A 25,080-nucleotide genomic window follows, 5' to 3' on the forward strand; every position below is an offset into this window, starting at 1 on the left:
ACTAGAAAAAAGCTTGATGAAACATCTGGCATACATGTTCATATGGATAATAGAATGGAAGTCGATCGAGAGTTGACTTTTGTGAGTAGGTTTCCTCCATTTATTGTGCTTATCTAGCCGGCCCAGATAAATAAATGGAAAACAAGAAAAGAGAGAAAATGTAGTAGAGTTGTTTACGGTATATTTACATTTAGTGTAATTTTATAAATAAATTTTGGGGAAGTTGATGGGTATGAAAAAGTTATTACACGAATCTCTTTTTCTCTTGTCATTATTTTTTCTTTTCGTTAAGATAATGCAAGAGATTGAAAATTTGATTGGTACTAAAGATGACAAGAGCTTTTATTTACGAGAAATATATGAAATCAAAAATATTGATGGTGTTAGAACTATGACATCTGATGGTTAAATGTCTATCGTGGATATATATTTGAAAGCTCAGATGGAAAGAATAGATTCCACAAGGACTATTTCAACCACTTTAATATAAATCAGAAGGGGTGAAGTTGTTGGATTTTGCTCAATCTTGTCCTATCTTGCAAAGAAAAATTGGCGGTGTCTACTCAAGCCAATAAAATTATACTTAGATAGTTTAACAAACACTAGATGTATATAGGCTTTTTACTGAAAAGGGAGAGAAGAAATATATATGTGATGAACGCAGGAGTAACTCAAGGGTGAGATTAGTAAAATTTTTATTTTATTCAAAATTTCAAGGCCTCAAATTATTTTAATTATTAATTTTATAATTTTCTTTTCTTTTTGACAATATCAAATAAAGTAAATAAAACTATCATCATTCAATAGAAATATTTTGAAACTTTAAATTAAGCTACTCAAATTTTCATAATAATAAATAATATATTTACAATAACATACAAGGTAATGTATTGAAAACGCATGGCTAATATCTTATTAATTTGAATTAATTTTTATTATTATAAATAATAATATTATTATGTGAAATATAATACTACACTAAAAAACAATTATAAAAAAAACAAGAAAAAATAACATTAGTTTGTCATTTATTATTTATATGTATATTTTTAAGAACTCAAACTAAAATATAATTTTAAGCCACTAATTTTATTGAGACGTCCTTGAATAAACGTGATGAGATACGTTATTGTAAATACTAAGCACTGTGTTCCTTTTTCATTCTTGCAATAGTAAAAAGTTTGATAATAAATTTTTCATGTTTTCCTTTTCTCTAAAAAAAAATGCGTACAATGGTAATACACCCGATTGACAAATGTAAGATTTGATGCTTCTTGGGTGATTGTCCTTCATTCAGCGTTAAGTTCTCCTTTAACCACTTGAGTTTAGTTGTCTAAAATTATTTTGAAGGAATTAAAAATTAACCACTAACGTTGAATGATTTTTTCAGGAAACTATAAACACCATCTGCATAAAAGGTTAAGCAATTCTACTAGTTTATTTACGGTTATTAAATTGATAGCCCATCACAAGTCTCTAAATTATACATATTTGTGACAATACAAAAGTCCTTGAGACCTCTGATGTCTTCATATTTCATCCATAAATAGAATTTACTGATGAATTTTGTAAGAAACTTATCAAAATGTGGTTGTAAGAAACTGTGTTCATCAAATATATATGTGAAAGAGCGAAGTTTTGGCTATGTAAAATACTCATTCTGCAAGTATATCTTTCTGATCATCGTCCCAAAATATTTGAGTGAAATGCATTCCTTCATAAGCACTAGGATCAGTGGCAGCGCAACCCTGACCAAAACATTATTGGACTTTCTTTTGTCAGTAGTCACAGAGATGAGCTGGACTTCAGTCGAGTCAATTGTCTTGTGTGGGTACTGCATCAATCTGCAAGAAACTTTTCAGTTGCAGTACAGAGACCTTGAATTGGCTAAAAATAGGCCCGAGCTTGCGATGACATGGGTTGGGGTTTATGTGCATGCCTAACATAAAAGCATCGCATATCAGGTATGGAAGTACAGCCTGCAGTTCCGCTAGTAAATATTTCTGACACATTGTGCATTTGTGATTCAATTTTTAAACTGTGAAGGTTAATATCAATTGTGATTTTCTATATTGAACACTTAGCTCATGCCTATAATAATTGCCAAGTTCCCGAACTTTGGAACCCATGCGACAACTAAAAGCATATACTATTGCACAGTAGCAATTTATGCTTTGTTCAAAGCTGCAATAGAAGTGGAAGTATTTCTTTCTCGCAAGCGCAGCAACAATGTTTCTTATGTTCATGAAATGTAAGTTTGACTATCTTAAACTTCTCCACAAATGGACTTGCATGTAGTGTTATGTAGTTTAAGTGTTAAGCTTATCGATTTCTGGCTCATTCAGTTTTTATGCTCTCCTTTGATCATATTCATTCTGGAACTCACATCATGAACTCTTATATGTTTGTGTGTCTTCTATATGTGGAGAAGGGACTGTATATCACAGTTTGTAATCTCTGGTCCTTTTTTTCGTATTTTCATGTTCTTCTCCTTCTTGCTTTACATCAGCCTATCCCCAATCATCCGACTTTCTTGGAGAGCGCATAAAAAATCAATTGAATTTGAGGAGGTGAAATGGTTTAATTAGAACACCAGAGCTGCCACGGATTGCTGAAATGTTCATTCCCCTATTCAAGAAATGGTCTGTGGATTATGCAGGAAGCGGTATGTCCTTAGCGACCATTGCTTTGTTATCAGGTTATTTTAGCCGTCTTGTGCTGCAAGCAAATCTCTTGAATAGTAATCTGATGATTACTATTGCACGTATTCTTTATACATCAGTTGATAAAACATATAATACAGAAGTTGCAGGAAATATCTTGGCAATAAGTTGTTGCACAACAGTGAGAAAATTAGGTTCAGGACGAGTTTCGTGTCCTATATTTTCAGCTGGTGATTTCAATTTTAACGGGGCAATTTTGATATGAATGTGAAAACTGTTAAGTTGAAGGGTATATTTGACAAGTTTGCTAACAGTGAGAGTATAAATAGCCCCATAGTATAACAAAGGAAAAAATTAGCCAATTAATGAAAGTAGAGGGATATATTTGATCGATATGTTTCATTTAATCTGTAAGGTAAATATTTGAGAATTGTTTAAGCAGTGACTTGATCTATTAAAAATCAATATACAAAATGAATAAAAAGAATTTACAAGGAACAAAAGACATATATTAAATACTAGTTTAGGTGTACGTATCTTGCGCGTGTACCTCAGTTTAATGAGTTCAAACATTACACTAAATAGGATATTTATTTAAATAATAAAGCTGAATATAATAATTAAATTTAATATCTTTTGCGTATGTAAAGATGGAGAATTTATTTATTAAACCTAACTTTTACCAAAAATATTTTTAAAAGGTGATCGACATTCATCTACCGCTTGTAAATTGTAACAAAATAATATAATGATAGAGACATCAAAATAATACAATTAAATCTAATCTTTACACACACAAAAATTCTCAAAGTCGTCCGACATCAAAATAATACAATTAAATCTAATCTTTATACACAAAAATTTTCTCAAAATCGTCCGACACTCATCTACCACCTGTAAACAATAACAAAATAATATGATAATAGAGATATCAAAATAATACAACTAAACCTAACCTTTACATAAAAAAAATCCTCAAAGCCGACCTACATTTATCTATCACCTGTAAACTGCAACAAAATAATACTATAAAAGTGATATCAAAACAATATAATTAAACTTCATCTACGAACTGTAAACTACCACAAAATAACAAACTAATAGAGATATTACGGTAATACAATTAAACCTAACCTTTACCTAAAAAAAATTCAAAGTCGATCCACATTCGTCTAACATCTGTAAATTAAAATAAAACAATAAGATAATGAAGATATCAAAACAATACAATTAAATCTAACTTTTATACAAGAAATTCTTCAAAGTCAACCGGCATTCATCTATGACCTGTAAACTATAGTAAGATAATATAATAATGATCACAAAGCTATGATTTTGATCCAACTAATTCTTGTCTGAGCGAAATTTTTGACTTAAAGAATGATTTTGAATGAAAACAAAAAAGATATATATATATATATATATATATATACACACACACACACATATGTTGAATTCTATTATGCTGACAAAAACAGTGAAGAAGTTGAGAATTAGAAAATCAAGCATCCATCAATCTAGACATGCAATCAAATCAAGTTAGATGAACATCAATCATATTCTCCCAATAGACAAACCTGTTTGTTTTCTATTTTAACGTACATTTTAATATTTATAGAAGTATTTCCTTAATAGAGTCTATTTTAGGAGTATTTTTCTAATTGAACCGTAGAAAGGAAAATATTAATTAATTTTTCTACCATACAATTTAGGAGTCCATATATTTTAGGAAGTCTAGTAGAAATAAAAATATTAATTAATTCTCCTACCATATATTTTAGGAAGTCTAGTAGAAATGAAAATATTAATTAATTTTCCTACCAATTATTTTAGGAGTCCAATATATTTTAGGAAGTTAATATAATAAAAAATAATTAAATAATAAATTAAGAAAATAGTGAAAAGATAGTTTTGTCTAAAGAAGAGTCTTTTAATTAAGGGTAAAAAGTTTGAATCACTTTTCTAAGGTCTTCACGCTTTTAATATATTATAGATATAGATTATAGATTATAGATTATAGATAATGAAAGATAAAAAGCTAGAATATAAAAGATTAATGATTCTGGAATTAATAGCTGATACACATCTATTACAATTTTTTTTTAAGGTTACATTGAATCAAGAAAGTGAGAGTAAGGTCCTCACTTTTTTTTATGTGCCCACACAAGAAGCTAGAAGGTAATAGGAAAATTTTTCTCCTTATATATGATTTAGACCATATTTAAGTAGTGTTCGAGTCAAGATTTTCAAAAAAATCTAAATTAAAAAGATAACATATGGAAAAGTTAAAAAAAAAACTTAATATCTAATACACAGAGATAAAAGCTAAAAAAATAAATAAATTAAACCATGAGAGAGTGGGGAGTACCGGAGTAGGGAATCTTTTTCTTTTTTGGGCCTTTGGGCTTAAAAATGTTGGTTTTTAATTTTGTTTTAATTACATATCATGTGGTTGTATCAAGGAAAAATTACCTAAATAAACAATATAAGTTTCTAAACTTCTAAAAATTTCCCCACTTCTTAAAACTTACTCAAATTCCAACATTTCATATTTTTTATTAGTTGTGAGATACAAGTTAACCCTATAACTAAAAAGGCGGCTCTTTATCAAAAAATACTCCACATTTCCTCTTTGAACGACGCAAAATCTGACTATTTTCTATCCATCTTCTCCATCTGATTCAAAAAATTCAATCAAGGTAATTTCCCCCATAAAATCAGTTTCAACTTATTTAATTCTTTTTTTATATTTTTTTTCATAAAATTTGTTGCCACAAGTAAAGATATCTGAAAGTTGAGTATTTTGGTAGAGAGATTTCTTCAATTTCACTTTTTTTTTTGCTCCATTATTTGAATTAGCAGCATGAATAGAGAGTCTGGATCTTCTTTTAGTCTTGGAGTTTCTCAATTAGAATGTTTCAAAGATCTCAAGAAGTTGTAAATTTTATTCCGGGAGATTTTGACTATAAAATTGATGGTTTTTATGAAAATAGGTCAAAACATAGAAACGATCCCCAAACTATAAAGAAATTATGTCAAAAAATTGCTAAGAAGGACCAGAGAAAAGAAAGTGGTTATAAGAGAAGAGGACACAACAGCCCTGAAAGTAAAGCTCCCATCAAGATAAGAAGAGTTGTTGAAGAAATTTGTAGAGATGAGCTTCCTAAGGTAATTGCATGTTCAGATTTGTTCAATTTTAGGCCGAGATACATATTTTGTGATGGATGATACGTTTCTGATAAAATTTATTTTTTTATCCGGTGCTTTGTTGCTAATAATTTATATGTATCTTGTGATTTATTTTGATATTGTAACTAATATAACAAAAGATACAAGTTTCTTGTTATTAGATACATGTTATGTTGTCTTGTATCTGTTGCTTGTTGTTAATGCTTTGATATGTATCTATTGGTGTTTAAACTTGACTGAAAATTATATTATAAAAGATACAAGTTATGACTTCATAGATACATTTTATGTTAACTTGTATCTGGCACTAACTGTTAATTGCTTGAAATGTGTCTAGTGTTGTTTAATTGTTATTGAAAGTCATATAACAAAAGATACAAGTTTCATGTCATTAGATACATGTTATGTTGTCTTGTATCTGTGAGTTGTTGTTAATGATTTGATATGTATCCGTCGATGTTTAAACTTGACTGAAAATTATATTATAAGAGATAGAAGTTATGACTTGATAGATACATGTCATGTTAACTTGTATCTGGTACTAACTGTTAATAGTTTGAAATGTATCTAGTGTTGTTTAATTATTATTCAAAGTGATAGAACAAAAGATACAAGTTTTTAAATAGATACATGTTATGTTGACTTGTATCTGGTACTTACTGTTAATTTCTGGAAATGTATCTAGTGTTGGTTTAATTGTTATTGAAAGTCATACAACAAAAAATATAAGTTAATACCTACATACATACATGTTGTATTAACTTGTTTCTAAAGTATGTTGTTATTAGAGTATTTGTTTTTATTGTAATGTCTTAATGTAGAGTTGTTGCATATAGACTAATTTTTTCACTATTGTTTGTTTTTGTTTTAGGAATTGAGTTATGTTATAAAGGAAATTCCAAGTCATCCTCTTAGATTTGTAAGTTTATGCAATTTAAGATTTAAGGATGAAATTAATACAGTTGTCGGGCAAGAAGTGTTACACTTATTTGAGAAGACTATCTTCGGATGTTATCTCAACATGCCTATTTCTAATTATATTGGACAAATAACAAAATGTATTCTTATGCTCGAGATCGAGCAAACAAATCAAGAAGAGATACCTGTTTTTGTCAAAGGCCAGATCCTTAGATTTTCAGTCAATGAATTTGCTTTGATTATTGGCTTAAACTGTTTTGGGAATGTTGATGATTTCAATTATGTAGAGTCTTCTCCAAGTAGGCTTATGAAAAGGTATTTTCCACAATCAATCAATGGTGTAGATAAGGATGCATTGGTGGAACGTTTTCTAAAGAGAAATTTTGAAAACAAAGAGGATGCCCTCTAGATGACAATTCTATATTTCATACACACTTTTATCTACTCACAGTTGAATGCTTCTCCCGTGCCATTTTTTGATTTCAAAATGGTTGAACATGGAAAATATCAATTCTTTCCTTGGGGTAAAGTATCTTTCTCCAGGTTGATGGCCTCACTTAGGCAAGAATTTTCAATGGAGAAGCAACTTTATAGGTTAGGTGGTATCCCACAGGTTCTTAATGTGTGGATGTTTGAACTTTGTTTAAATGTTGAATCCAAAGTTGCTGTCAAGGAGGGAAATAACATACCTCGCATATTGAATTGGAAGGTTGTTGCAGTCCGGCCACAGTTTAATCAGTTTATTACCGGAATGTTTAGCAAGGTACGACAATGATTGAACTTTTTTCATACATTGCATTATAGTTTTTATATTTTTAATCGTAATAATATTTAATGAATAATTTTTCTGTACATAGTATTCATATACCAACATTGTTCCTACTGCGGACGAGTTTGAAAAACTTGATTTGGCGCGCACTAGTTTTGCATCTAAACAACATGGTACATCTTCGATACCATCGTCATCTAAAAATCAAGATCGGAGGAGTTACAGAGTCAATGTACCCCAAGTTACCGAAGATCATGACAGTTTAGATGACTTCAGTTCTACCCCTCCATAATTTTTAATGAGGCAATCGATACATGTATCTCGTTCAGTATCTAAACCTATGACAAAGACTGGAAAAGATGTTCCGACAGGAAGAAGATCAGATCGTAAAAAACAAACGCAGTTGCGAGAGGCAGAAAAAAACCAGACAACAGATATTTTCCTTATCAACATATTTTATATTTTTCTCATAATGAAAACGTTTCTATATTATGTTATTTTTTATGCTTAATAAATACTGGCGAAACAAGCAAATATGAAAGAAAAGAGTAAAGTTGATGCTAATTCAACATCCACATTAAACAAGCAAGACCTTGTGGTTAAATCGAACCTACATTCGTTAGATCCGAAATGAAGGCATACATGAAGACATATGTAAGGATCTACAATTTATTGTTGTATAAATTTTAATTAATCAACTTGCATATTTACTAGATTGACCAAAAATTCAAAGATTTGGAGCGTCTGATGAACGCTAGATTCACTGAAGTTTTGAATTCATTGGAGCAGAAAAATGAGACTGTGAAGCAGGTAAGATGTTGTAAAACAACACACATTTATTAACGAGTATATTGAATTTATTCATGCTTCTCATCTTTCAATTTTAGGAAAAAATTGCAAAACAAAGCCGAAAAATCCCTGCACATTCAGATGATGTTACTAATTTTGAATGTCATACTAATCCCGTCAGTCCACATAGTGTCTCAAAAAAAAATAGAGGAAATGGAGGTACCCATTAGTACATATTTACTATTTGAATTATCTTATAAAAATGTTTATATGTATCAATATGTACGTACTTCTCAAAGGTAGTAATTAACTAATTATATTATATTAAATTTTTTTTATTCTCTGAAAAAAAATCTGCAGGAAACTATTGTAAAATAGAGCCGGCAAGAATGTGATCCTTCAGCTACCGTTGTTGATAATGCAGGGCCTACGAGTACTGACAGTATAGTAAAAGAAACTGACAAACCGGTTGAAGGATGATAAAGCCAACCAAGTAACATCATTTCTCAAGAAGGGTGAACAACATGAAAAGATAATAAACATTCATTATGTGTTTTCTAATTAACATGACTATTTTTGCATGCTTGAAATGATAAATGTAAACTAAATCATATATGTAATCAACATTTACATATCTTGTACAGTTTAGTTAATTTAGTTGTAAGAATCTAATTCACTAAAAAAATGAACACAGTTATTTTATTAATATTGCAGATTAAAAATAAAGTTTACATATTGCAGATTAAAAATAAAGTTTACATACAAGGTAAAACACAGTTGAGATACAAGTTAAAATAAAATTGAGTTACAAGTTTAAATACAGTTCAAATACAAGTTAAATAAAGTTCATATACAAGTTAATACAAAATTTATATACAATTTAAGTTAAGTTTAGATACATGTTAAACTAAAGTGCAAATACATGTCAAATTAAAGTTGAAATATAAGTTAAAATAAAGTTCAGATACAAGTTAACACAAAATTTATATACAAGTTAAGTTACGTTTAGATACATGTTAAACTAAAGTCTAAAGACAAGTTAATTTAAAGTTGAAATGCAAGTTAAAATAAAGTTCAGATACAAGTTATAATAAACTTCAGATACAAGTTTCTACTTATTGATAAATTTAAAAATAGTGGACTTTATTTATAATAAATTTGTTAAGGTTTCAAATCATTTTCAAGATGTTGGAATTGAGAAGCAGAGTGACATAGCTGTTGAAGAAATTCAGCCGCTTGAAAGTATTATTCCAGGTCGAGAACATGATTTGACATTAACGATTTACAAGCCTCCACCAACAACTCCAGTAGAGTACGAGATTAGCTACACCACAATTTTGTCTGCCTTTTCTACGCCATAAAAGAATGTGTCGGCTAATAAAAATGCACTTGCACCACGCTCAAGAAAGCCATCAAAGATTTATCGTTCTTCTTTTTTGACCCATTTCGGATCAAGTTCTAAAGAAAAAAAAAAGTCGGCTTCTAATGAGCGAAAAAAATTCCCATTCGAAGGCTATCACATTACTGGGGATTCACCAATTGTGGAGATGGAAATATTTGAAGAATGGATTCATGATGGCCTCTACAAGCAACACACGAAAAAGTAAGCAACACGTCTTATTCTAAATTCACCAGTAATATACAACTTACTATTTATTTATTTTTTCAAATCAACTGTACTTTTATGCTACAGGAAAGATGATGATGATCACTACAAGGTTAATTGTTCAACACTTGAATTTCGTCAACTAGATTTCGTAGTTGCTTTTTCAAAATCAAAGAATTGGTTTTACTTGATGTATCAACAGAACAAGTACTGGAATGATGAGGTATTACCTTCATTTTTTCTTAAAACTTTGTTTAAGCAGATTTTCAATAGTAAATAGTTTTCGTATTGTGTGATTTCTATGATGAAGTATTAAAGTCTATTACATGAGTTACATTGACTGCACATGTTATAATAATTGTTTAAGCTAAATATCGTGCTAACGAAACTTGTTTTTGTAATATTTGCATCTTTACTGTTAGTAAAGATAATTGAAATTTTTCTATATGAATATATATGTTGTTCATTTGTTGATCTTACAGTTACCAGTATTTATAAAGTTATTACATTAGATACCAATAATTTGTATCTAATTATTACTTATTACGGTTGATTGCCATAACATACCACTTTATTACAATTTGAACAGCATCTGGATGTTATTATGTACTACTTGAGGAAGAAGTACAAGAACACGAATTTTCCAATCAGCAGATACACTACCACAGATTGTTTTTTTCAAAGTGTACATCGATAAGGCATATGTGAATTACTACAATTCAGACGTTGCTAAGGATCTTGCAACTCAAGATACATCTGCCAGAACTGATGAGGTTGCTGATATGGAGAAGTCACTGATTAACACAATCAAAGGATTGAGTACATGCGCAGGTCAGCCTTGGCATATGGTTAATGAGGTATTTGTCCCAATTAACTGTGACGACGCCTTTCACTGGATATTGGCAGTCATTGCTTTAAAGGATCGATGAATTCGTGTGTATGATTCAATGGCCTCTTCACGAAAAAGAAAACAAACAAGTGACATTGAAAAGTTGGTTGTAAAGATTCTGACATACCTTCAGTACAGTAAGTTTTAGCACAAGGTACCCACTGACTGGACTGCACTGAAATCATACGAGGAAAAGTCCGAACGGGATCCATTTTGGAATATATATCTGAGATAGCATAACAAGATAGTGGAAGTTTGTACGTATTACATTAACTTTTCGTTTGTTTTCACTACCGTACTCATGTATATTAATATTTTTAACTTAATTATTTTTTGAAATGCAGAGATTGTGGTGTATTTGTGGTTGTTTATGCCGAGTATCTGAGTGAGGGATTAGGCATTCTATGGTTGGGTATTGATGCTCAATACCATCGTCTGTGATATTCTTCTCTTTTGTGCAAGTATGGGTTTGAAAAAGCAGAAAACAGATACTTTAGTGAGAATGATGATCCACCAAGGCCAAGGAGCAAGTTTGCACAAAAAAAAAAGAGACAGTGTTTTACATATTAAGTAGTTGTTTATTTGTTTGCTTGTTGGATATTACAAAACTAGGAAGTTGATAGAAACATTAATGATTTTTTGATGATGTTGGTAATGTTAGGTACTGATACATTATGTTTTTTAATGATTAAATAGTTTTATTTTGTTATCCATTATAATGCAATGCTAAAGCATTTCATATATATTTATGTATCGAACTCTACATTGTTCTAGCACTTTCTAAAGACATAGTATTAGAAAAATATTTTATAACATTTTACAATCATATGTATCTAATATAACGAAACATAATTTAGAATATGATGGTATTAACCTTGATAATATTACATTATTTAGTATCTACAACAGTTTTTTATTCCAAATAATACTTGTTGTCTCTAAAATGCATAACAAATTATAGCACAATTTAATGGTACTATATCAAAAAACTAATGACATTATACTATAGAAGTAAAAAGTTAATCTTGTATCTATAAAATTAACTGAGAAACATCTTATTAAATTATATGTATCTAGTAAAAAAAAATACATATTTTACTATATAATAAATGTACGTAATAACACATTACATTATTATGTTTTTATAGCCATTTTTAATTACTCAGAATACATGTTTGCCTTCAACCCGACTAACACATTATATCAAAACTTACAGTCTTATATGAAACAATTATATTTTTCAATTATTACAAATTGTGCAAACTTGTATCTACAAATTTATGAAAGATACATCCTATAAAAGTATAAATCTTTACAATCTTTTACTACAGTATAACAACTACAATAACATTATCAGTTCAATATTATCTTAATTTCTAAATGAAGTTTCACGACAATTTCAATCTCCAAAAAATAAGGGTAAATAATTAAAAAGGAACAAAAACAACTGTTTATTACAGACTACTTTTCTTAATATTCTTAAAAAAACAACAATGTCATCAATTAAAACTTCCCATTAAAAAGGAAAGAAATTCAACTAGAAGACAACAAATTATTCGACATTAATAATTAGTCAACTTCATGATCAGTCCTCCTTTGGAAAGAAGTTACAAGTACGCCTGTTGTGACCTGCATAACCACATCTCCCGCAACAGTTACTACTCGATGTCATAGTTTCACTTGATTTCTTGTGCCTATTTTTCTTTGGCTTTACGGGTTGACGTTTGTATTTTGAATGGTAACATAACTTCGTCCATAACTTCTTGTGGCACAATCCAGTCCTTCTTATCGGGCATTGAAAACATAGATTCTTCATACGTTTTCCTTAATGTTTCAGGATAATAAAACTCTGAACAATAAGGCTTCATATCAACTACATGCTTGCTTTTTAGTACTGCAATCGCGTGTTCACATGTTATCTCGTCCAATTAGAATCTACCACAAGAGCAAGTCCTCCTATCAAGACATACTATGTACTTCCTCCCGTCATCATAAATAGAATATACATATGTTGATGACGCACTAACCTACAAGATTAGTCATAATATGTTTACACATAAATACATATTATTATTTTATAGAATACTTTGTTTAAATTCAATAAAAAGTTTGATTAAGTTACTGTAACATTTTTCAAAACAACATTTTTAAAACAACTACTATCCTGTATTATGAATCAAGCATTCTATAATATGTAAAACAAAACAAAACATCAAAACTAACCTTAAGCCTTGTACTTTTTGAAGTATTTAGCTGAAGAATTCCTTCAAATCTACTACCAAGTGACGTCTTTGCATACGATGCTCTTTCTCTATTCTTTCAATTCCACTTTCCGAACAATTTTCTAGCCTGCTCCAAAAATTCTATTATCGACAACTCACGTGCTAGCTTCAATTTACCATTTATGCACTCCACTATATTTGAAGTCATCATTCTACCACGATTAACAGGTGCATACACGCGTGCCCACTTTGCAAATCCAGCATCCTCAAGATAAGACTTTACCCTCTTATCAATCTTCCCAACTTGATTCCAAAAAAAATCAAACTCATCTTTGCGGTAAGCCTTGACCATAGCATAGTAAATATCGCTAAGTCTATCTTTACTCTTCCTGAAGTTTGTACAAACATTCTTCCACAAGTGCCAAATGCATGCGAGGTGCGGCACATTCGGATATACAACACTCACAACCTTTATTATGCTTTCATGACGGTCGGATACAACACACATACTATCACGTTCTTCAAAAGCAATTCTGAAGTTCTCAAAAAACCAAGTCCACAAATTATCGTTTTCACTATCAACAACACCATACGCAATAGGCAGAATGCGTCCTACAATTTTGATAATATAACAAATTAATTAATCAGATACAAGTAAAAGATTTCTCAAACTAAAAAAATAATTTAACTGAAATTATGATCTTAATTACATCGCATAAATAAATATACATACAAATAAATATAAATTACCTGCTCCATCAAAAATACTTGCAGAAACAAATGTACCTTTATATGCTCCACTCAAATGTGCACCATCAACCACAACAACAGGCCTGTAATACTCGAATTCACTCTTCAAAGGTTGCAATGCAACGGACAAATACATAAATTTATTATCCTCGGATTTATGCATTCTAATATGTGAACCTGGATATACGGAATTTAACATGTATACATATCGAGTCATTTGTCGATAAGCATCTGCAGGTTTCCCCCTTAAAATCTCAATCGCACGTTCTTTAGCCCTCCAAGCCTTCTGATAGTTAATGTCTACACCAAAAGCATTTTTAATATCTTCGATTATATCATTCATGGTGTGTATTCTCTTATAGTTGACAAGTTTTGGTGCAGCAAAACCACTAACAAACCCAACTGTAGCTTGAAGTTGAGTAAAACTACGATCTTTCAACGGGCATGTGTGAACATCTTGGAAAAATCTAACTTTAAATAGTTCTGTACCCCGACGACATGATGCTTTAAAGATCCAAACACAATTCTCCGAACGATATTGTAGGACATAGCTGAATAAATGAAAACAAAAGTTCAAATTTTCTTCTTAATAAATATAGAAAAAATAGATTTCTATATTCATTAACAACATTGACTACTTGTATAACATGTATGTAGAAATTCTGCAACATGTATCTAGGACATTAATATGTATCTAGGACAATTCTGATATATATGAGAAAATAAAACACATCGAGAAACATAATTAAACATAACTTCATAAACTGAGATACAAGATGAGCAAAATGTATTATTTTTCATAACAAAATGTATCTCAGTTTGAAACTTGCTAAGCATGTATCTTGTAAATTTACAACATGTATCTAGGATATTTATATGTATCTACAACATTTCTTATAACACACAACAAGAAATATAATTAATCATAACTTGATAAAATGAGATACAAGATTAAAAAAATGTATCATTTTCATAACAAAATGTATCTCGTCATTAACAATCCTTCCCAGTTAACGTACACAAAATTACAAAGGCCTGCTACCAAAAAAAAAAACATACCTTTTCTTGTCTGATCTTTTGGCATAGTAATTAAAGGAATGCTCAATTGCAAATAGCGCCATAACCGAAATAAGAGTACACTTGTCCTTGTATATTTGTCCAACCTTAACATCACTATGCTTGCAATCAGTAATGATCTTGTTCCCTTTGCTATCCAACAAAGGCATAGGAGAAGTAGAATTAGATTTATAACAAATTATTTCTTCAACTTTTTCAGATGGACTTTCCAAACACATTACAACACCAACTTTTCCATCAAAAAGCATTTCACTATCAGACTAATCAAACGTAGTAATGATAAGAGAATACGTTCCAAATCCATGCTCTATTTTTTTAATTTCAACATACAGCTTCACACTCATTTCGTTACGAATGAACAACAGACAACCATTTCCTTCAACAATGTAACAAGCTTCAATTTTTTTCTTTGTTTCGTCGATTTCCAGTTCTCCCGTAATTATAGAAATCAGTTTTTCATAAGTAACATGTTCACTGACCACAATTTCATCACTCTTATAACCAACATACTCGATATCGTTAATCCAAACACCGGAATGAAATGACGTAAAAGCACCGAAATATTCATATCAAACAATCGAAATTAACAAATCAAATAAAAAAAAATTGGTGTGTTTAATCTGAACAAGAAGAAAGAATATTTTTCAATTTCAAAAATATATTAAAACAAAGTTTAAGTTTTAACGAAATGGAGTAATAAACGGAATCCCATTAAATGTGGGATTTGATTTTGTTTTTTACCTTAATTAGTTAGCTTAAATGCTGATTTACTGCAAAGTTATCTGTTACATTCCTTAAAATATGCTGATTTAGTTAATTAATATATGTATCAGTAGTATGTATCTAGTGTAATTAACTTGTATCATCAGAGGTCAAATGTTGGGATTTTAGGAGATTTGAAAGATGTTGGGATTTTTAGTAATTCATGGTAAACATGTCGGTATATATGTAAAATTTACTTGTATCAAAGGCTAGGGGTTTACTTTCCCATGAAGTCTTGATCTTCTGCTAAGTAACGAACAAGTAGCCAAATGAAGTTGAGTTTTTGTAATAAAATGAGAATTTAACAGTTTCAACTAACTTACATTAAAGTTGTTCTTTTTTATATGGTTGTAATTGTAAGACGTAAAAAGTGCACGGAGTAGTCACTTTACTGATTTTTTAAGACAAACTAGTTAGTGTTTGAAAATTCACTAGAAGTAGGTATTTTAATTGGAAAACAGCATGACAGCATCATGAATTTCAACTAAAGCAAGTGAAAAATTCATGATACTGTCATGGAATTTAAAAGTTGTCCAAAATACTGTGGAGCTTCTCCTGAACGATCTTTTTTAAAAAGAATTATTTTAATGACTTTGTGGTTATTCACAATTACAAATCTTGAAAAGGATATTTTCAGATCTTAACCTTGTAAGCCGCATTAATTTCATAATTTTCACTAATATGATTACGATGGTGTGGATATATAGTTTGAATCTTTACATAAATAGCCGGTCGAATTCACTATTTGCTTTTTCAATCCTAAAAAATATACATTAATAATTATATACTGATTATAAACAATCATACATATATTAGACATGAATTAATATATATTATACATTTATCATCAATTTTTGATTTAAACAGTTGTAAACGGCTATTTAGGTTAATGGTTCTATGACATGACAATTTCTATGATTTGGACACTTCCAAGCCCAACTCAAATTTATCCAAGAGAACAAAATAGGGAAACAAGGCCTGTTAAAAGACTTTCTTCTTGTTTCTCCTCCAAGAGCCCAAGTTTACCAACCTTATTTATTCACTTTCTTAAAACTAAAAATTACACAAATACACAACTTATGTTACCAATATTAAAAAAAATCCCAACTTTCTAAACATATTACAAAATCTCAACATATACACAGAATATTATGTATATGTCGGCTATGTTATGAATATTAATAGGGAGAAAGAGTAAAGTAATTAAAAAAGTAGGAGAGAGTGCAATTACTTCCAAAAGGGTTGGTATTTATGTTATTTATACTTTTAAAAAGCAAATTTGACTAATTATAGAAAACAAAAGTATAAACAACATAAATCCCATCCTAAATGAAACTAATTACATAAAATCTCGGATTGACTTTCTCTCTCCCAGATTTGAAAAAAAAATATACATGTCAATGTACCTCATGCGTTACTCCAATGTATGAGGAAACCATTTCTCTTTAAATTATGGAAATAAAATCAGATCCAGTTATTCTCTTATCTTAATAACGGCAGTAATTAATGTTATGATTTTGTGGATGCTTAAAAATAGTAACTGTAATTCAAATTCAAAAAATATCCTCAAACATCTCTCTTCATCTCCCTAAAAAAACCAATCCCGTTGCCGCTGGTTTACGGCTGTCACCGTCGTTCACCACTCCACTCCTCATTCTCACGCCGGTGAACAAGCAAGGGCGACCAATCGCCAAAGATCGACGTCGTTTCTCGTTCCTCTCCCACTGTCGCCACCAACGGCACCATCACGAATAGCCAACGGCGTCTTCACCGCTCCACTTCTCTTTCTCACGCCAGTGAAAACGCAAAGGCGATCAACCGCCAAGATCGACGTCGTTTCTCGTTCCTCTCCCACTGTCGCTACAATCGGTGCCATCACAAACAGCCAACGGCGCCTCCGCCCCCTCTTAGTGTATTTGTTCTTTAGCTATAAGGAAAAACTTGCGCAGTATTGTATGAGTAATTATAATACATTACCTAGTTTGAATGATATTTTGACATTGTTTATGAAATTTACACGTATGATAATGTATTACACATTTTTTTCTATGTGCAGTGTTATATGTATGATTTACACTCCAACAACAACATGTTCTATGTGTTAGTGAATGTACTATACTTTACTTTTTATATATGTATGATGCAAATGTTTTCAATTTTATATTTAAGTAAAAACATTTCACATTATATGTATGAGAACGTATAATACTTTACTTTCTATGTAAGTGTTATATGTATGATTTACACTCCAATAACCGCATGTGTTATATGTATGAGAATGTATTATACTTTACTTTCTATGTATGATGCAAGTGTATTCGTTTTTATTATACTTTTCTTTCTACGTATGACATTGCAAAAAAAGATAATTTGATAAAATCATACATGAATAGTTCAAATCAACTTTCAAGTCATTGACTATAGAAATAATTGAATTGAATTTTTATTTCATAATAATTTGTAATGCATATTATAGTTCAAATTAAGGAATAGAAGAAATAATGAATCTCTCTTCTATAATATAGAACAAATTTGAACGATTTAAAATAAAATGCATTATTTAATTTTATGAAAATTTATAATGAAATAAATTATTTTCATAATAATTTAAAATAATAGACCAACTAATTATTATGAAATAAATTATTTCTATAATAATTTGAAATAATAGACCTCATTTGGACAAATTTGAAACCCCCAAATTCCGTAGCTTGAAAGTAGACATAAAATAAGGAGTGTAATAATGGAGCAAAAATCGGACTAGAAATAGAGTAAAAAACGGATGTTTTGGGATGTATGAGGCAAAAGAGAGAGAAAGTGTAAAAGAAAGAGATTCTATGTAATTAATATGAAATTTTTGTAATTATTTTTCAAATAAGGGATTTTATGAAATAAGTAATAGTTATCTTGTGTATATATGTAATTTTTTCAAATGACATGAATCACTAAAACTTACATGCACCTGGTGTATACATCAAATTAATATATGCATGCCATGTGTTTGAATGTAGAATTCGTGTTATTTACTCATGATTAATTAACATGTATTTACTTAATTTAATTACTTAATCATGATAAAAAATATTAATTTGATGTATACACTGAATGCGCGTAAATTTTTTATCTTTTATATGTGAAAAAAGTAAAAAAAAAAAAGTCGTGTTTACTTTCGCTTTAAAAAGATGTATAAGCTCCAAATTATTGAATAAACCTCAAATCATTGGCCCTCAAAACGTTGATCAGCTCATCAAATTATTTCTCAAACCACCTTACTTATTTCTAAAAATTACAAAAGTACACAACTTATATTTTTAATATTACAAAAAATCTCAATTCCCTTAACATATTACAAAAATTTCAACATATACACAGAATGTTATATATATGTCGGCTATGTTATGTATATTAATAGGGAGAGAAAGTAAAATAAATTAAAAAGTGAGAGAGAGTGTAATTATTTTTAAAAAAAATTGATATTTATGTTATTTATACTAAAGTTAATAACCAAAAAAATATGTTAAAGAACTAAAAAAGGCCCGAAAGAACTTGATCGACAATGCTGAGTTTATATTTGCATCCAGTTATTTTGTTCTTCGGAAAAAAAAAAAAAAAAAAACAAGAAACTAGTGCGAAACTAAGCGGGGGGAATGAGAGCCCAACAATATATGAAATGCTAGAGAACACGTGTGAGTGTCATTCAAAGCGAGATTTTTGACAAAAGACTAAATTGACCAAAGAGTATCATCATCAGCTCTCTGATTAGATAGACTTCCTATTATGGCTAATAGACAAGGGCGAAACCAATTCTATCAAAGGGGGTCAGATACACATCGTTCATCAAAAAATTATATTATGTACATAGATGAAATATTAGTTATTGTATTATAAGTATGTATTTAATTTTTAACACACTTAACGCAATTAAAAAGAAAATTTGCATTTTTCATCAAATTTTTAGTTGTGAGGCGTCAAATGCAGTAAATATGCACAATCTTTTTCTTATTTTGATTATTTGCAGTCTGCACCTTTGTTTTTTGTTTCATCAATTATCCACAGCCAAGTAAGTGCTCACCCACTGTTCTACATCCCAAATGCGTTAGTGTGTTAGTTTCACATTATGATTTTTAAATTTATCCACTATAACAATAAAGTCACAATTGTTTATTTATTGCATCAAAATATAACAGTAAATTCATAAAATTATTATTTTTTGTTTATCATACTATAATTACCAAATTATGCTTGGATAGCTTTAAAATTAAACATGACCAAAAAATTATTTTTTTTTAGCGTCAGCATAAAATTACTCGTCATTCTAGCACTTTATCGCTCTAATAAATTTCAGGTCAAAAATAATTTTTTTCTTATTGGGAAAGCGTGCAGTTTGATGTGGACGCTGGATAATTGGATGATAGACGCCTAACAAGAAGCTTATTCAAGCAAGGGCGGAAATAACTTATGTCATGTGTGTCTGACAAAACAAAGTAGCTTTGATCCAAATCCTATCTGATAAAACAAAGTAGCTTTGATTCAAATTCTCTATTTTTTTTTACCATGAAGGAAAAAATAATCTAGAATCGATAATGGTTTACAATTGAGAGAGACAAATAGTTTGGCAGGAATATGCAAAACGCGTATAGTTAAGAACTCATGAGTTAGCATAACATAATTATTAAGTAGTAGCTTATAAGACAGCCTACTGTGTCTATATTTGCTTTATTCATAACTTTGGAAGGTTCATTTGTTTGATTGCAACACTAATCTAAAATGTTCCAAAGACCTTTTTAGGATGGATTACGTATACCAAACTAAAAGAAGATATATTAAAACACAAATTAGTTAAAACTGTACTACTCTATATGTAGTGCTATTAGTTTGTGGTTAATGAGTCCCCCAAATATGTTGGTACAATCATTGTCGGTAGGATTAATTAGCACTTTGCGTTTCATTAAGGTAAATGAATATCCCCTGGAGATACTTTTAGTAAAGATATGTACTATCCAAATTGCTAAATTTGGTGTCTTTTCAACTTCAATAAACATAGTGCGTATACAACAATAAACCCTGATTTGAACATATTCCTACCAACATTCTGAAGAAAGTGCGAGGTGTCTTTTCTTTGTTTTCTAGCCGGTATCCAGTAGCCGCATTGGAATCTCGATTAATTCAAATTTGCACCGTGTAACACTCGTAAAAGGAAGAAGTGCTTAGGATTTTTCTATATCTAAGGTTCGAACTAGGGACTCTGATGAATCCTATCTATTCCAGCATAACCCTTGATGGTAGAGTAAAACAGTCGATGTCAACCAAATGTGAATTTATACTACCTGTCATTAGCTATGATGGTGCACTCAAACTCTCCCAAGTACTTTCATGTCTTAAAAGAATTGGACGGTTTCCTAATCTATGCCTAAACAACTTTCACGAAAGTTCTCCAAAATATGTCTGAAGAGACCAAAATGAAAGAGACTTTTAAAACGTTCACTTCCAGTCTACTCCCTGTGGTAATCTCCCTCATACTCATCTTACAAAACATACGTATCAGACAGGCTCTTCCAAAATGCTAAACTTTTAATTCCTCAAATGATGAATTAGATTAGAAAGACTCAAAAATGTCATCGAGCTATTAAAAATAGCCCATCTATGTCATCCGTTATAAGTTTGATTCATCTGTGATATTGTCTTAAAAAGTTTGGCCCATCCACAGTCGTTTCAAAAAAGTTCATTTGTGCCGTTATTTTGTAACGGTAATTTTGTAAAACTATTTTTGTCATATAACCTTTTATTAGAAGTCCATGTCACCAAATCTAAATCAACCAGTATTACTTAAATCAAAACAAAAAATCATACCCATTAACATAAAACCCAACACAATTAATGGAATTGATTTTTATTTTTAGTTAGTCTGATTTTTTACTTTTAATAAGTCTAATTTCTATTTTAACCGTGGATCAAAATTTATTTTCATAAGGTCAATTTTTAATTTTTAATTTGAAGTAATATTGGTTGATTTGGATTTAGTAATGTATACCTCTAATAAGAAACTTATAACCGATGGCATAAACGAGTCAATTCTAATAATTCGATAACATATTTGAGTCTTTTTCCATTAGATTAAGAAAGCTTAGGAACTTTGACTCACTAGTTTTCCAAGAAATGAACTTCCTTTTTAACTATTCTTAGTTAAACCAAGTAGACTAAAAGGTCAATGAAACTTACAGAAAGCTCAGCAAATAGTCATCCAACAAGGGTAGGAATAAACAGGTTGATTGATAACTTGTCACGAGTCGAGTTAACTCGTATGTTTATAATAGTCACCTAACTATTTTACCAAAATAATAGTGAGCAGTAAAAAAGAATGATCAGAATTGAGCTAACAACATCAAACTTATTCATGCTAGGCATATCAATTCCAACACATTTTTCCTTGAAAGTTGAAACCATATTTAGAATGTAAGAACAAATTTTACTGAATATTTTAACAAATCATTTTGTAGACACTTGCACCAACCAAGCTCCTAATATTTTAGATTGTGGTGTACTAGCTATAAACTGATTTAATTTTGTTCTAGAAAATGTATCTGACATCTTCCAGATAAGACATTGAAATGGTCGACTTAGAATTAAGGATAGCACCACTAAAGTTCCCTCTTTCAGAAGGAAAAGGGCACATGTGCTGACACCAAGCAACCAATCAGGTAAGCCCTTTCCTCTCTATGTCCTTTTCATTCAAACATTTCCCATCTCTGTCATAAAAGTAGCGTACTTGCATTTATTTCACATCACTCCAATTCCCAGCTTTCTATACAAGACAGAGTCAAAAATGATAGGCACACGACGGTAGTGTTAAAAACTATGTGGTTACAGGTTACTATAGCTTTTTGTCTTGAAATGTCCCAAGATAGTGAAGTAAACAAACTAGGAAACCAAAAAAGAGGAGTTAATCCATGCAAAAAGCTGAAGTTTAAACAAAGGAAAAAAGATGCTCTTCTGGCCAGTTAGTATAGAAAATATGCAACCGGAACAGACTCAAAACTCTGTGAACCACAGAATTAGACCAAATACACAAAGTCTTTGACTAGATCTCCATGCCACAATGAGAGCTTTCAGAATTGATCACATCATACTCAAGTAAGGTCCCAATAGGAATAGCAATAGCCATCAAACATTTTTATTTTTCTAATTATCTTATGGGCCTAAGGTTAGTTGCAGTATGATCAGTTTACCACAACCTGGGAATATGGATGAGAATACAGATTCCGGATGCTTAAAAGATGCATTGTCAACTTGGCATAACCAGACGTGCCATAAATGAAGGCTTTCCAACTCCTTTAGTTGAGCATAAGAAGGCTGTTGAACATCCGAAGTCAACTAAAAGAAAGGGATGTTGGATGAGCATAGGCAAAAAGTATTGAAGTCTTGCAAGATACAGTGCTAACTGACTTCAGATAATGATGAACTTGTGCACATGTTATAGGTGGTTATTACCAGAAAGTAGATGCGGAAAAAAAAAAGACCAAGGAAAAACAGAGGATTCCCGAAAAGCAAGATAGGTAAACACAGTTGTGAAATGTAACAGTATTTTCACAAATTCCAACTTCTAGACGTCTCAATAAACCATATATGAATAATAATGCCTTGCAAAATTTCAATCCACATCATGAAACTAGAACCTGATCGTAACAATTCAGTTTGATGGCAAAAAAATTAACACTGCCTCCATCAAATCATTACCTGTCTACTATCAAATTTCTGTTGTGGTAATGCAAAAAACATTCAGATGTACTGAAGTTATGAAGTTCTTTCAGGTCTGATTTAGAAAAGAGCACCAGCGCTAAAGCCACCCAACAACAGAGGCTTGAGCCGGGATTTCAACCAAGGGGATTTAATATTTGAAGAGAAACTAGCCATAGGAGTTCAACACCTACTATCTATACATAAACAATAATTTTAATCATGTATAAATAATATATTTTTCCGTCGAAGGGGGTTTGGATGAACCCCCTAGCCAAAGGCTGGCTCCGCCCCTGCCCAGCACAAGGTTTTGGAAAAGCAGATGTAATATTCATACAGATGTACCTGCATCTAAAGATGCTCTTCACGCACATTTCAGAAGGCTGCTTACAGGTTACTGCTCAAGTTTGTGACACGAAGTCACTGGGGATCACTGCAATAGAAAAACTAAAACTGGAACTTAAGGAAAGTTTAAACACTTCTAATAACTGCTTCGTGACATAATTAAATATAGCAAGAAATAAGATGATAGAATGACCTGACAAAGTACGTAACTTCATATTTTTGAAACTTCCACTATCACATATGGAAATGACTCAGGCATATCTGGCACTGTTTCCCGTCCCATTCCCTTCTTGATCTAAAAAGTTAAAAAAGAACCATCCTGAAAGTGGATAAGAATAAATCATTCGAGAATCATGAGTAAAATTCAAAGGAGTCAGGATGTGTCTTGGTATTTCATCATTGCTTCCAACTATATGCAAATCTACGATGGATTTCATTCTGATGTCCAATCATATTAAATAAAATATCCTAGACAATTGTGGTATCTGGGCTAGCCTTCGCGCACCTCAACTAAATCCACGGGATACCTGTCACCTCCCACTAGCAATAAATATTAGGTAACTCTGTCCACGAATTTTAGAAACTATTTGATCAACAAAGATCAGTTAATTTATCTCTTATCATTCACTCCTCTGAGATATGTAAATAAAGCTGCTAAAACATAAACTTCGGAATAAAAAATGGAATATCTATATTTATTTCAGAAAAACAAATCTTAAATCACATGGTACATGATTTGGAGAAGTTAATTTGGTATGAGGACTATAAAATGTTACCGACACAAGAATTTCAAAAGTTCCATTTTCGGGGACCTTTGGAAATTCTTTTCCAAAATGTCATGATTGATCTGAAGCATACATCTATAATTATTTAAGGAACCATAAAATTACAATCTGTCTGCCTCTTTGTTATTGAAAAGGCTAGTCACTTCAACTTGATACCAATTGCATGAGTAAAACTAGAAAACAAATATTATTTTTTCTCTGGACAAGCTAATATCGTTACCTGCTCTTAATTTTTCTATGGTCTACCTAAAATTGCTCGCATACACAACAGAGTTCGACAGGACATTAGAAGGAAGCAAATGCTAATTGGTTATGATCTTAAGGACTTCCAGCCACTCAATTTGGAGAACTTTGGAGTATGCTTTCCTTAAATAATGAGGGTCCACGTGGTAAACTTGCAGGCATGAGTTCCACTAGATGATAAGCTGAAATTAACAGGTTACTCAAGTACCAAAAAGAAGCAACTAGAGAATTGAAAACCTTCCTAAGAATCAGCCAAGGACAAATAATCACGTGAAGTAGAAACCGACTAATCCATATAGACAAGCGACTATTATATTATGAACAACCTCATTTTACAGA

The 25,080-nt window shown here is 30.7% G+C and overlaps 1 protein-coding gene and 1 long non-coding RNA gene across 2 annotated transcripts; one reads left to right on the forward strand and one right to left on the reverse strand.

Moving 5' to 3' along the window:
- Positions 1 to 1,385: 1,385 nt before the first annotated feature.
- On the forward strand, positions 1,386 to 5,902 carry LOC124897170. The gene is made up of 3 exons (XR_007053846.1): positions 1,386 to 2,251; positions 2,510 to 2,665; positions 5,657 to 5,902. It is a non-coding gene; the product is annotated as an uncharacterized LOC124897170 (long non-coding RNA).
- A 7,240-nt stretch (positions 5,903 to 13,142) lies between these two features.
- Positions 13,143 to 17,289, reverse strand: LOC107864853. Its single transcript, XM_016711264.2, has 5 exons — positions 17,233 to 17,289; positions 15,203 to 15,366; positions 14,855 to 15,124; positions 13,796 to 14,346; positions 13,143 to 13,657 (listed from the first exon to the last, which is right to left on the reverse strand). Exons 1-5 carry the CDS (start codon positions 17,287 to 17,289, stop codon positions 13,143 to 13,145), a joined length of 1,557 nt encoding a protein of 518 aa, XP_016566750.2.
- Positions 17,290 to 25,080: the final 7,791 nt, after the last annotated feature.

The sequence above is a fragment of the Capsicum annuum genome, chromosome 3 (assembly GCF_002878395.1).
Source record: "Capsicum annuum cultivar UCD-10X-F1 chromosome 3, UCD10Xv1.1, whole genome shotgun sequence".
In the NCBI taxonomy this organism is placed as follows: domain Eukaryota; kingdom Viridiplantae; phylum Streptophyta; class Magnoliopsida; order Solanales; family Solanaceae; genus Capsicum; species Capsicum annuum.